Source organism: Calypte anna, chromosome 3 (assembly GCF_003957555.1).
Source record: "Calypte anna isolate BGI_N300 chromosome 3, bCalAnn1_v1.p, whole genome shotgun sequence".
Lineage (NCBI taxonomy): Eukaryota > Metazoa > Chordata > Aves > Apodiformes > Trochilidae > Calypte > Calypte anna.
The window spans coordinates 103,929,015-103,944,216 of NC_044246.1; the positions used below are offsets into that span (position 1 = coordinate 103,929,015).

Genomic DNA, 15,202 nt, shown 5'->3' on the forward strand with positions numbered 1-15,202 from the left:
GATTCTTCAGTCTTCTCCAAGCTGAGGATACAGAAGCTCTGTGTCACCTCCTGCTCTCCCACTTCCAGTTCTGCACTCCAGCTCCCACCTCAGTTCTGGTAGCTGTGAACTTACATCAGTGACCAAGTCATCAGCTGAGAACGTGTAGGCAGCATGCTCAGTTTTTTGTAAACTCATTCTGGTTTCCCTTCTAATATAATGCATCTCAAAAATAATAAAATATCACATGAAAACACAGCATCTCTCAGGCCATCCATAGAGCTTCTCCAACCCACCCTACCAAGGAAGGAGAGACACTTCTCATTTGTACAGCCCCATCATGGGGGGATTTGGGGCTTTGGGTTTTGCTTTTTTGTTAAGTTTGTTATCGATTTATTTTTTTATAGTAACTCTCTCCAAAGGTAATCTGAACAGAGCTGATCACAAGTTGTCTGTGAACATCAGCTCTTCAAAGATGCTAGAAGCATCTGCAGCCAAGCAGATAAATATTCCTAGATATTTGATCAGTTTCCCCGAGACTGAATTTATATACAATTTGTTGATGCTATTAGCTAGGTACTGTTATTCTGGGACATGATGGGAAAAACCATCCAGAAACACCCTGAAAGCTAGGAACCTGCAAGACATTCTTTTCCTCCAAAATCTGGAAGAATAAGAGGGATTTTTGAAATTATTTATTTTTAAAATATTTTTAATATATTTATAAATTTTATATATATTTATAATTTATATAAATAATTCTTTTTTCTTTCCTAATTGGCAGATGTGTGTAGGGATAAAACATAAAACATTTTCACACACCAGCATGTCAAACTAACCAGTCACAAAAAGCACAGACCAGGCAAGATATGAGAAACAGAAACAAATGAATGACCCATGTTTGGTCACCTGTGGAACTGACTGCTGAAAAAAGCCCAGGCAGGTATTGTTTGTCTTCATTTTAGGATGAAAAAGATAAAGCAGGAGACAGTGCTGGGGTGCAGAAGCACTTTCCAGTAGCACCACTGCAGCAGAAGGGACCTGGTTGCTTTCATGTGTAGACTGAGCACCTGGACAGGGGTTGGCAGAGGAGGCTGATCCAACTACTGACTTGCCCAGCAGCTCCAACCTCTGTAAATCCCAGTTGTGTTTCTTTACTCATTTCTGATGCATCCAGAAAGCTCATGCCAGAGTCACATAAGAGGCAGAACAAACCACTCTCCTTATATCCCCTGGGAGTTTGTCTCCCTGTCATCCCAGTTTCCCACTGCCACTTGGCCGAGACTTGTCTTAAAGCAGCTATCAGTCTGTGCCTTTACCTTGTGGAGGCCTCACTGTATTTTAATAGTCAAATAATGTTTTACCAGACCTGGCTTCTTTTACTCTGTAATTGCTTTGGTTTTCTTTTACTTCTTTTACATTTCTTATTTATGACTCATTTCAAAACAGGCCAATAGAAGTCTTCAAGGAAGTTTTTAAACAAGTTTTGACAATGTTTTCTAGTTGTTCGGAGCTAAAAATAATTCAAATCAGCAGGTACAGGCTGGAGGAGAGTGCCTTCAGTCCCCAGAGGACCTTTTACTGCATTAGCTCCCTGGAGAGAGGGGGGAAAAGCAACAAAGCAAAACATTTCCATTTGTTCACCTTCCTAGGCTGTAAATACCAAGGGTTAGCTCTGAGCAGTGCTACCACCCTTCTCGTAGAATCATACAATGGTTTGGGTGAGAAGGGACCTCAAAGATCCCCCGGTTCCAGCCCCTCTTCTCACCTCAGAAGAGAAGAGTCTTCTCTGTGCTGAAAAAAATTAGCTGCTTTATTAGCTGCTTTTCTCCTTGGTAGGTGAGGTGAATGGTACGACTGGCACAAGAGGTAGGCACAGCTTGCTTATGGTTCTCTGAAGGGAGACTGAATGATGTGTTTCCCCAATAATAATTTAGAAATGGTCTTTGGCATCTCCAGCCACTGACCCCTTCTAGTCCCTCACTTTGTTCTTGGGCTGTTGGGTCTTTCCAGGTGCCTGCCAATTCTTCTCCATTTTCACAGGTGGTCTTCATCATTGCACTTCAGTTCTTCGATCCCACCAGTACATTTCTGCTACCCCTCAGTCTGGATCATAGGAAAGTAGCACCTGAATGTGTTTTGTTTCTCTGGACAGTGAAAAGGATGATACCCTTTCCCTCTGCCTGCTTTCCTTTCTGTTACAGAGACTGTGGAGTGAGTCACAGGAACCCTTGATCAGGCATCACCCCCAGCAATAGTCAGCTCTTAACTGAAACACCTGTGAAAAAGTTGAAGTATTTTTTTTCATAACCCATATGCCAGAGCCAGTGATCAGGACAGATTTAAAAAGCAAGAGATTACTGTAATTGACTTTTTTGGTTTGAACACCCAACAAGCTAGGAATAGAAGCAGGGAGGTAGTGGAGTACCCAGGGAGGTACTGGGCACAAGAACCACTTCTTCCCACTAGTGAACTGCAGAAGGTCTATACACACTCAGGTGTAAAGTTAAATATTACTCACGTTAACCTCTGAAGTTGACACAGAAGCTGGGGGAAAAGTAGATCATGAAGAAAAGAAAGCAATAAGCAGGATTTTCAGTAGCCTGCAAATAAAGTTCACGTTTTGGATAATATTCCCATAACTTTGTTCTGACACAACCCAATGTAGTACTGTGAGCCCAAAGAGCCTTCCTGCAGAAGGAGCTCTGTTTGCTTTGACAAACGCTTGAGGTTTGCACAAGAAGAACAATTCAGCAAGGTCTGATAGCTGCAGTCACCAAAGCCCTAAATTGTATCAGAGAATCCACTAATACTTTTATCTGTGCTTACAAGCTAAATCATGCTTAACCATACCAGAGTTTAAAAAAAAAAACAAAACAAACAGAAAGTAAAGAGCTGCAGCATAACCTTGAGGTATTTACAGCTCCATCAGTTTGTATTATCAAAACAGAAACGGGTGAGGTTGAGTTATAGGCACATAAGGTTAATTTTTAAAGAGGGCAACACTAAATGCCTCTTTCAGCTATTGGAGAAGGAGCATTGGAGCAGCAGCTGGATGCTGACCCATGCCTTCTCAAATGAAAAAAATCACAATTTTAACAGTGATGTTCACCTACACAAAATACCACTGGAAAAGGTAGTGTGTCTCTCCTGATGTCTCCATACCATGTTTATTTAAATATCTTCTCAAAAAGGTATTTGGGGAGTGAGATGAACATATTTGATACCTCTTCTGGGAGAATAAAGCAATTTGGATCCTCCTGGGGGTAACTGCCATCAGGACAATATTCTGAGTGGATGGTGGTGGGCAAAATGTAACCCTGCTCTCTTTGCTGAGGGGAAGATTTTTTGATTACTACAATTCCACTGAGCCAGGGAAGCAATTGTATCTCTTCAGCAACACAATGGTTATCCAGAATTGTGTCTGAAAAAGTTGGTATCAGAAAACACAATGAGTTTAAAAGTAAACTTTCATGTTAGAACCCCTTTGGCACTGCAGCAGTGGCTCCTGACATGACCCACACAGCCACACAGCACAAGCAGCTGGCTGCACACAAGTTTTGCAATGTTAGGGTAAGACACAGCATAAAAATAATTATTTGGTCTCCCCAAAGGAAAAGAAGCAAAGATTTGCCATGATCTAGATCTGTATTTAGTCAGACAACCAGCAGAGCCCATTTCTGTGTATGTTGTGAGATCCTTAAGATTCCCCGTGCAATCTGAGTATATTTTTTAAGAGCTTTCAATGCTGCATGAGCCAGCAAGCAGCAAGCTTCAGCCAGCAGTGAAAGCTCTGGATGGGGAAATGGAAAACTGTAAAATGCTGATCCACTTCCTTAGCTGCTACCAAAGTCTCTCCTTCAAACTTACGTTATTAAATGCAATACTGACTAAGATTTGGAATTTTTTAAAGCACAAAGAGAGAGGTCTGAAATTGGGAGTAATGGCCTTTTCTATTTTAGGAGCATGAAAACCTCCACCAGATTGGGCAGAAAATATAAAAATGTCTTTGTATACAGTTCTTTCACTGCAATGAGACTTAAGCATTGGGTTAAAACTTCCTTTCCTAAGACGCATTTTCTTGAGTCTGAGCCACAGAAGTAACAACCACTTTCTAAAATGTCTTAAATCATACATTTCTTGAGGGGAAAAAAATATGAGCTGAAAACTACCATGTTGTGGTCTTTTAAAAGACTTTGTTAAGCTACAGTCAGCTGCAGTGTTGCTTATAATGGGTATTAAACACAGAAAGCATTGTCCTGTATTGTTTAACAGAATCTCGGTTCTCATATAGTTGCATTTGGTTGGTCTGCAGAAGAGACCATGTGTTCCTGCTTTTTTTGTGCTATGTGTGGATTTTTATTTTTTTTTTAATAAATGAAATTATATAACAAAAAGCCCACACATAAACTTGGTTTCAACATGGCAAGGGCTTATTATTTGCAGGCATAAAAAGTGCTGCTAAAATGCACCTTGTATGCTGTAGTTCATAGTCAGAGTATTATGTACAATGTCACATTTGCACCAAACTTCATTTTAAGGTTTGTCTAGTTAAATTAGCTTTAAATTAGCATTAAATATATTTTTAATACAGTTTGTGGTAAGCTGAGAGATTTTTGCAGAAATAAGTTTTTAATAGTTGTTAGACTGTAACTTTTATGGCAGCTTGTTTCTCATGTCTTGGGTTTCACACAAAGTCCAGCCAGCAATTCTTCCTAAATGCCTCACTTCAGTATTTTGCAGGCATGTACCTAGCTTGCTTCCCAGCATTGCCCACAATTCTATTTCTTATTTTATTTTGCAGTTCTTTCCATATGGAGATGCTTCAAAGTTTGCCCAGCACGCCTTCCGAACCTTTGATAAAAACGGAGATGGGACCATTGACTTCAGAGAGTTCATTTGTGCTCTGTCCATCACCTCCCGAGGCAGTTTTGAGCAAAAGCTGAACTGGGCCTTCAACATGTACGACCTGGATGGTGATGGTAAAATTACAAGAGTGGAAATGCTGGAGATTATAGAGGTGAGATCAGTATGACACTTAAAAATAACATGTATGAACATTGGTGAAATTTGACTATTTGTTCACATACCCTTTAGATTTTAAGCACCCAAGAGGCTGCACTATAATGGATCCTATAGTGACTCATGCCCAACTGGTGCAAGCACACAAACATTTAAATAGCTGATTTAAATGCAGATTATCTGTGGCCACAGATGCTTTTAAAAATCCAGAGGTAATTTTTTTTTTTTAACAATGAACATACTAACCATAAGAAACAACACAGTTAAGGATTTAGGAAGCTCACCTCAAAATCAGTTGACACCTGTGAAATTACCAGTTGGTAGGTCAAGTAGCTGAAACCTTAGTGGATATTAAGTTTAGATCATTACAAAAATGTACAGGCCTAACACCACAGTATTGTAGGGAAGCTCTCACAGATGGGCTTTAAGATGACCACAGCACAAAAAAGAAAGGATAAAGTTTACCACCCTCATCATCTGCTGCTTACTGGCCACAGTAGTTAATACCAGGTTTTGTTCACATGGCATACAAAGAAAGCTCTTAAAAAGCACTAACTTCTACTGATTATTCAGAATTTATGTGAAATATTTCAAATGAGTGATTAAAAGCCAAATAAACTGTTGATCCAGAGAATAGCTTATAATGGTTTTGCACTGTGAAACAGAAAGCCAAAGAAATTAATTCCACAAGGCAACATGCAGCCACCAAAATAAATTTACATCCCGAGGAAGTAAAACAAATGTTTTTCCTTGTTTTAAGTATGTGGACATCTGATTCTAAGGAAAAAAAAGAAACCCAAAATCTTTAGGGAAACTGGCAATCATTTTATTCTTCCTTTTATTCTTGGAATATCTTTCAAGAATTTAGTCACATAAAAAAAACCCAACCAACCAACCAAAGAAACAAAAACAAAAAAACCCACCCCAGGTTATTTGTTGAATTTTCTGTTTGGTTTCTTTCTGAAGGCCATCTACAAAATGGTGGGCACTGTGATAATGATGAAAATGAATGAGGATGGGCTGACGCCTGAGCAACGGGTAGACAAGATCTTCAGTAAGATGGATAAGAACAAAGATGACCAGATCACACTGGATGAATTCAAAGAAGCTGCAAAGAGTGATCCCTCCATTGTATTACTCCTGCAGTGTGACATTCAAAAATGAGCTCATATACAATGTGTTATAGACTGCACAGAAGTTTAATGTTCCATTCAGTTTGCAGCTATTTCCACACACACAAAAATTTGCTTGGACTACCTATAAATGGACTTGCTTCTTGTGTTTGAAACACTTGTGTGCATGAGAATGTCATTTGCTAAAGAATTTTAAAAGTATATATTATAAAAATAAACTGCCACAACGTGATGTGTGCAATGTCATTTCATAACAACCCTATTCCTCTGAAGCCTGTGCAGCAGTCCTGTGCTGCAGTGAATTATATTATTTATTGTTCATGTTTTACTGATGCTAGCTCTGTGTCTCCTAGACTGAGTAATGTTAGTGACACTGAATTCCCATGGTAATGTTAACTGTTTATTATAAATCATGTCACCATTCTGCTGTAAAGTAGTACTGGACAGACAAGAGGGAAAGAGTTCCTTAGCTCTGAAGTCTGATCCACACGTGCTTGTATTGTCAGTGGATATAAATGTACTTAATTTGCATGCCTTTTAGGTTTGCCTTAATTCTTACCTCATTTGCATCCCTTCAAACCAGAAAGAGCTCTGTCAGAGGAATGCAGTATAAAAAAAAAAAACCTGCTAAAATGATCCCTTTAATTAAAAGTATATATAAATATATATATATAATGTTTAAAATACTGTTTTATTGGAAGTTTAAAGGTTTTATTGGAAGTGTATTTATCTTTGCCTGAATTTTCAAAAGCTTCCACAGAGGTTGCAATATATATGTCCCAAAATAAATTTGTAAGATTTGACCTTTTCCCCTAATTTTTATTTCATGTCTTCAGCATGGTAATAGAAAACAAAAAGTTTAATCTGTTTAATTATCTGTCACTATACTACTGGGAAATATATATTTCATTATGAAAGCATGAAGTAAACTTCTTTGCATTCACTCACTAGTGCACTCACTAGAAGTCATATGATATTAAACCAAAACTTGTAGTTCTTGTATTTACCAACAGAGCAGCTGTTTATCCTCTAAGATGCTAATATTTAACAGTATACCTACTATTCCTGTGCTTACGTAGCTTTTTGAGCTAGCTGGAAGTCAACTACAGTTAATTTGCTTAGCCTAAATCTGGTCTTTTAAATGTTTTTCCCTCCCTGAGTAAGAGTCTTTCCTCTTACTAACTTTAAGCTACCCTAGGTTTAATATAAACAGACAGACTGTAAAAAATTATTACTGAAAAATTAACTATAAAGTATAATGACTGAGAAGGGATAGTGAAGAGCACCACCTTCATCCTCAATCCTATGTGCATCAATCAAGTTTCTCTCTATACTGTGACAAGTTCTGCGCAGCCCTGGGAAAGCATCAAGAGCTCTCAGACTGCAGAAATTGCAGATAAATGTCTTGCCCAGACCACGTTTTCCAGTTGCTTTAAACGGTTGTTTGCACGGTTACAGAAAAAAAAATCTAACATCTTACAATTGCATGTTTGATATTTCTTCTTTGCCTTATGAAGAAATGAGACGGTACTCTTAATAGCTAAAAATCAGACAATAAAACATGACACAAACCAAATAATTCTCTGTATTTTCAAATTTTAAAAGTGAAGCTCATTTTAAAATCAAGGGGAAGAAAAAGAAATCAAACTCAACAGTTTTACATATTTTGCTCACAAACATGGTGGGGGGGAACACAGAGTCAATTGTTGCCACAACCACAGCCATCCCTTCATATTTAAGTTTCTTCTTGTTCCAAACAATTGGCAAAAGGCAGGAATTTCAACTACATTTTTTAATAGCACAATTTTACATACACTACAGAGGTAATATTAGCAAACTAGAGAATGGTGTACTTTGTACGTCTGGCTGTAACTTAAAAATAAAACAAGCATTCTGAAAATGTTACATACTTCTGAGAATGATATGCCCGTTATTTCGACTTAGGCTTAAATTACAAGTTGCAGAGAGGATGTTGAATATTTCTGGGAATTTATGCTTCTTTGGTTCAGGTATGCTTTTTGGAGAGGCAATACCTCATTCTACATTGCCCTGCACCTCAACTTTATGTTGCTGGATGGGAAACATTTACTGTAATGCAGCATTACTGTAACATCAGCACTGCAGTTCTCTCTCTAGGTAGCACACATAATAAACTCTGTATTCAAAGTAGCAAGCCTAAAGAGCCTTTTGAGACCTTCACATCACTGCAAAATAAATGCATCCAAGCAAGTCCTTCAGTAATTGTTTATTCAGAACCATGAAAACAGTGTAATAATAATTATCCAGTCAGGCATACGTTTTCATTAAGTACACTGGTAGATTAGCATAAACACAATATATTGATTTGAACTAAAGAAAAGAATTGTTGCCAAGTGTTCCAATATTTCAAGTATGTCTATAGAAGCCTTGGGAGAAAGCTGAAGTGTTAGCTCAGTAAGAATGCAATAATTTCCCTAAAGGTCTTTTCTCCACAAAACTCATTCTAAAAGTGCTAATGAAGAAAAATGCTTTTCTTTTTCCTGCCCCCGCCTTCTTGCTTTATTTTTTGGATTCTGAAGACAATCAGGAGGAAATAATGCTGTTATTTTATATTGTAAAAGGATCTGAAACATTTCTAGTTTCATCATAAAATGAAGTCAACCCAAAAGTGGTTCATGAGCACATAATAGTAACCAGGACTCACAGTACAAACTGGGTTTGTGTTTCAGACAAGTTTGGACAAGCACACAGTTTGGGTGGTGTCCCTTCCCTCCACATCACCACTATTTTCACAGAATCATGAAGTTTTAAGTATCTTGAATACATATTTCATCAATTCATGGGATTATGAAGTTTTTTAGTTTGATAAGGACATCCAGAAGTGTCTTGTCCAACCTGCTGCTTGAAGGAGTTGCAGCAGTCTGCTCAGGCCCTGAAAGCCTCCAAGGATGGAGATTCTACAGCCTGTCAGGACAGCAAGCTCAAATATCTTCATCAGGAACAATTCTTCTCCCAAGTTTCTCCAGCCAGAACATCCCCATTTCAATTTATGACTTCTGTCTCTGCCTGCTACCATGCACTTCAACAACAAGCCTGACCCTGCTTTGCCAGAAACCTCCTTAAGGCTGCTATGAGTTTGTTGGCCCATTAACTTGTGCTTTCAGAACTACACATCTGAAGCTTTTAAAAGATCATTAGACTTAATTCCTCCAGTTAGAATGCATTAGGACTACAGCCCCCTTTCTCAGTGTATTTCCATAGGTTCTTAACTAGCTTTCATATTCTAACTGGTTTCCATAGCTTCCAATACCTGAAGGATGCCTACAAGAAAGCTGGGGTTGGGATTTTACATGGGAGTGTAGTGGGAGTACAAGGGGAAATTGTTTCAAACTTAAAGAGGGCAGATTCAGGCTAGACATTAGTAAGAAATTCTTTAATTTGAGGGTGATGAGGCACTGGCACAGGTTGCCCAGGGAAGTTGTGGCTTCCCCCTCCCTGGAAGTGTTCAAGGCCAGGTTGGATAGGGCTTGGAGCAGTCTGGTCTAGGGGGGTTGTGCCCCTGCCCATGCAGGGGGATTGGAACTGGATGAGCTTTAAGGTCCCTTCCAACCCCAGCAAGCCTATGATTCTATATGTTAGAGATACCTAAATGTTTCATACTCACTTGCATGAAAACAAGATGACACTAAAGAACACACACCAACGCTAAGAAGAAATTTGCCTGCATTAAAACTTGCCTGAGTTAAAACTTACACTGCACTAAGGTTTTATTAAGAAATTGCTATTCAGTAACAGCAAAACTGTTCTCTGAACAGCGTCAATGGCTTTTGTATTGCTATACTGTCAAACAAACAAAGATAATAATACAAACTTAATAGCTGAACAATAAAAAGTGATTAAAAAGTGATTGTTTTTTAAGAGCTCACAACAATTTCAAGTTCTAGAGAAATGATAACAGAAAAAAAAAAGTTTCTGATTATTCTTTCTTCCTTTTATCCCCAGTAAATGCTTGCATTATTTAAAGAAAGCAAGTTAAAATAAAATTAACTGTTCTGGTACAGTTCTAACAGAGGGTGGTAGGGGAGTCAGGGACACCCAATAAAACGCAGGTCTATAATGATGAAGGAAAGTTACTGTATTACATCCCAAAATTGTTATTTCACTTCATTCTTCTACACTGGAAGGAATTCTGTCACTTTAGGTTGTTAGAGTATAATTAATATCTACAGACTAAATCTACACCTGCAAACTTGAGCTGTACAAGATCTTAGTTTATGGGATTTAAGAATATAAGTTTATGTAGCCACAATTTGTTGGGTTTTGTAAGCTCATGTACAACTCAAACTCTTCCCTACACACTATTTAGGAAGAAATAAAAGCACATTTTTCCTGCCTAGAGAATATACTGCAAATTAATAATTCACTTCTCTAATTACAATAGTATACACTACAAGTACTAATAGCTTCCTGTGTTCAGCTGCTGCGGTTCCACAAGAAAAAAAATAAATGTTTTAGTGCATACATTATTTAATACACATTTAACAAGACAGACATAAGAAGAAACCAAGATTTTTAACAATTCTAATTATAGTTGTGTAAACACTGAAACATTACAAGTACCAGTTCTCTTTATTAAAATATTATTCATGGTTATACAAAATATAGTTCATCTTTTCCAGAAGAAAAAAAACCCGAACAACTGATAAAAAAATTCTACGAGTTGGTAGTTAAAATCATCAACCCTGAACATTCAGGGTTTTCTCATCAAAACTGTGCTTATTCTCCATGTATACATATACAGTAATTTTTATAAAAACGAAACAAAAAACCCACCAACAATCAAAACAGGAATCTCTTTTATTTTTCTCAGAATATCTGACAAAAGTTCCTGTTATCCAGCACCAGGAAGTTAAGAAATTTACAGTCATATTACACATTTATCCTCAACAGTATGCCACAGTCATTCACAGAGGAACTTATTCATCTTGCTCTTTGTCATTCCTATTTTTGAATTTCAGTGTTCTTTGGCCTCTTTCGGGGTCTTGCATTCGGAGGATTCGAATATGGGAACTTGTAGGCAAAGAACTAAAAACAAAGTATGCAGCATTTAAACAGAGTTTCTTCTGCACAAATTTTAGTATTTCCATTTGATTCTTTCCACATTTTTTTTAAATTACTTCACCTTTTTTAAAACAACAGTAACATGAGGAGAAGTTCTGGTTTCACTAAACTGATACTGGAGCCACACTTCAGTAAAAGCTTCAGGTAAAGACAGTGACTGATTTCAGTCATATGATTTCTAACAATCAGACTACTGTAATTAAAGAAAAGGTACTTTTAAGAGAAGCTCTAAATCATAGAATCATAAAGTTAGCCGGGTTGGAAGGGACCTCAGAGATCATCTAGTCCAACCCTTGACCCACCGGAGCAGTTGCTAATAGAATATAGTTCATATTTGCCTTAGAGATCCTGACGTGGCACACACTTTATACATCTATAATCACTCACATCATCCTAAGAATTAGCAAAGCTACTAAATATTAGTGTTCTCTACTGATTAACCAAAATATATTCTTTCTGCAGGTGCCTCCATACTTCTATTAAATTATGTTTGCTGATCATGGAAAAGGTAATAAAATACAAGAAAATTAAGGTGCACTTGAATTATTAAACTTTTAAACAATAACCATAAAGAAAATCTCTATTTATTGAATACATTTTCAGAAATTCCCCGCAAGACATTTCTACAGAATTAGCAACAGAATAACACTATTCTACTTTTATAGATTTTAGTAAGAGAGAAAATTATGAGTAAAACATCTTCATTTTGAAGATTGCTTGATTATCTTCTGCTGGCTTCACTGATTACATTTGCCTACTACAGACAGGAGTGGGCTGCATAAAATTAAACAGTGATTGTCCCCTTTAGCTGGACATGGCTTTACCAGGGACTCATATCACACAGAAGGTTGATAAATATGGAAGTTTAAGAATTTTGGACTACTAGAACAATAAAAAGGAAAACAAGGGGTAAGTTATCAGTTCCTAGATCAGGGATATCAAAGAAAAAAAATCAACTCAAATCTCTAATATCTTTAAAGTACTGTAGTATTAGAATTAATAGAAAAAATGGAAAAACACAATGTCTTCTGTTTATCATGGGAGAGAAAGGGAAATTTGGGGCTAAAAGCTACGGGGAGTCTACTTCACACAATAAAACATTTCTAAATGCTCTTTTAATTAAGATCAACTGATCCAAGTTCCTTTGAACTACCATATTAAGATACATTACAAAAGGAAGAGTGAAAACAATATTAAAAATTTCCAGAACCATCAGCAATGAACTGTCTCATTGCTGATACTCTACTACTACGAACTGCAAAACTGCATTCTCCTCATATGTACTTCTTTTCAAGTTATACTCCCTTGTAATTCTGGTACCAAGAAAGAGAGCACACCAGTATTACCTCATGGTCTGTGGGGTGAGCAAAATGAACTGTCGATGGCGCTGAGAGTCAGCCACCTTGAGAATCATATCCATGGCAATTCTTCTGTTAACCATGTCCTAAAGACAAAAGATTTATCACGTCATGCCTGTGCACTTCCCTGGCCTATTATTCCACACATTAGGACAAATGCTTAAGAGTAAATTAATTTAAAAATATCTTAATAGAAAAACCAATTGGAATTAACTGATATAAAGTTTAGCTGAAGAAAAGTCTAATTAAAACTAGGCTGTGGAAACATTAGGGTTAATATCTAAAAGCTACAAATTATAGTCCAGAAAATTCAGAGATTCCTCTTTTTAGTATCCATGCACAACAGAAAGCTATCAGAAAAATCACATACTCTTACCGACAATATATTTCTATCAGCTTTGATAAACACATAGGACTTCTTACTTTATTGGTATGCTGATATGAACTGTACGTTTGTAGAATGACTCTTAAAAAATTCTGCCTCAAAATTACCTGAAAGGATTTAAACACTGCATGAAACTGAAAATACTATCTAGCTTCTTTTTGTTATGAGTATTATCATTGTTGTTGTTTTCATTATTACGATTATTCTGAACACAACCTTGTGCATTAGGCTTACTGAAAAAGATGTGTAATGGGAAGCTGTTATTAGCAGGGGATAAACAAAGCTCTGCTGCTATCCATGGTTACACATGAAACTAGGGATCCACTCTGGAAATGTGCTGACGGAGACCTCTTGTGGTGAGTCCCCAGGATTACACCAAAAGTAACTACAGAAGGTGGAGACAAGACAGTAAGACAGGAAGGTTGAACTTACAGGCACAGCAATGGAAAGACAAATTGCCGGGACTTATCTGGGAACAAACTACATGGAAGTTCTCTGCAGAGCCTACAGTTCTGAGTATCCACCCTTTTCTAGAGAGATGGCTAAAATTCTGAATAAATAACTTCTAACTAAGCTTTGGAAATCAGCTGAAAAGAGACTGCTTGACCACCTCATATTTACACTTTCCTTTTTGGTATTCTATTATCTTTTCCCTCTAGTTTCAGTGATTCCCAGTAAATAAATCATTCATGGTAGGACACTGAAGGCAAAATTAAATAATCTAATATCAAGTCTTTGTCTCGCAGAAGTAGTTATTTTCTCATGCCATATCTCACTGCATCTTAATATGAAGGAAACAAAATTAAAATATATCTAAAAAATCAGTTCATTTCCTGTCCAGGGAAACTGTAGACAAAGATGAACTTTATCAGTTTTAGACGACATTAATATTTATTGTTCATTAGTCTACATTTCACCATCTTGGAAAGATGCTACTAGACAAAGTATGAAACAAATTTCTGAGTACTCAAACACTGAACTCAACTGCTACACTTGCTCTGAAAAAACCCACACTGATCTCAAACTTGGGAGAAGTCAAAGAACATGCTAAGGCCATAACTGTCACAGGAATATGCTGAGAAACCTGTGACAGACACAGTAACAGCTGCTCATACCAATATTTAAGCATGTAAAGTAAAAGAGATGCTCATAGCTCTGGATAGGAACTGTAGAAACAAGCTTCAAAAGTCACTATGCAAAGTGAACAAGTTCCCTAGCTGGTTTTCTTTTGGGGAATTATTTTTTGGTCTTGGAGTTTTTTATTATTTACAGCTAACTATAGTATTTTAAAATCGAACCAAATATAAATAACAATCCAACTACGTCATTAATTAATTGCAAATCATAATGGTAAATGTAGTTTAAGTTTAAACTGTACCATGTAGACATCAAATTCATCCAAGCATCTGAAAGGAGATTCAGTAATGGACCACAGAGAAAGAATGAAACAAACTGTTGAGAAGGAACGTTCACCTCCTGATAAAGATCTCATGTCGTTAAGGGCAGCTTTGTCTTCCTCTCGAGGCTGAACCTTGAAATAAAAATATTAGAGGAATTTTTAAACCAGAGATGGAAATCATAATTTTAATGACAAATACATTATATGTGAACAGATAGAGATCACCCAAGAACAATTTTATGTACTTCACTGCCACAGTCACTCTGACATGGGATGGCTCCTCATGATTTTGCAGTACATTACTAGGACCACTGCAACTTTCTCCATCCCAGTAAAATACATCAGAACAGCCTGTATGACTGACAGTGTTCTCATTCAATTCTCCATTATTATATTATTATTATTAAGACCTATCAAACAATGTTTAAAAATTACAACCAGTGCATTTATTTATGGTAAAATCCAACTTCTACCTGCAGCAACAGAAAAGCAGGTAACTGACTGACAGCAAGAGCTTAAAGGAGGAATTGCCTCTTTACTGGAGTACTTGAAATGCTGTGAACAGTCCTTTGGTTCCATTGGTTACAAGGACACCTTGTGGCACTCCCTCTTTGAGATTAAAGTTAAGCATTTTCCAGGAGACTAAAAACTATTTTGGAGTGAAGTCTTTTGGTATGATTTGTGGTGTGGGGTGAGTTTTTTGTTTGGGGTTTGGTTGGGGTTTGGGGGGGGAGGGCTTGGGGGGGGAGCTTGGGAAGTGGTGGTGTGGTGGTGTTTCTTTTTTCAATTTACCTTCCTTGACTAAATATATTGCTCTTGTATGAGA

General features: G+C 37.2%; 2 protein-coding genes across 5 annotated transcripts in view; one reads left to right on the plus strand and one right to left on the minus strand.

Annotated features, from left to right (window-relative positions):
* The window catches only part of VSNL1 (visinin like 1), a 91,173-nt gene extending 83,911 nt beyond the window's left edge, over positions 1–7,262 (plus strand). For 3 of the 4 annotated variants that reach the window (XM_030447147.1, XM_030447149.1, XM_030447148.1), the window contains 2 exons: positions 4,784–4,999; positions 5,968–6,994. In XM_030447147.1, the coding sequence (XP_030303007.1) occupies positions 4,784–4,999; positions 5,968–6,165 (414 nt within the window). In that variant the 3' untranslated portion in view covers positions 6,166–6,994. Of the gene's footprint in view, positions 1–4,783; positions 5,000–5,967 lie in introns of all 4 variants that reach the window. The other variant, XM_030447150.1, reaches the window with a different exon arrangement.
* A 2,655-nt stretch (positions 7,263–9,917) lies between these two features.
* The window catches only part of SMC6 (structural maintenance of chromosomes 6), a 33,896-nt gene continuing 28,611 nt past the window's right edge, over positions 9,918–15,202 (minus strand). Inside the window, exons 27-29 of the mRNA XM_030448289.1 lie at positions 14,356–14,508; positions 12,581–12,678; positions 9,918–11,198 (exon numbers count right to left, since the gene is read on the minus strand). Coding sequence (XP_030304149.1) covers positions 11,090–11,198; positions 12,581–12,678; positions 14,356–14,508 — 360 coding nt within the window. The 3' untranslated portion in view covers positions 9,918–11,089. The remainder of the gene's footprint in view (positions 11,199–12,580; positions 12,679–14,355; positions 14,509–15,202) is intronic.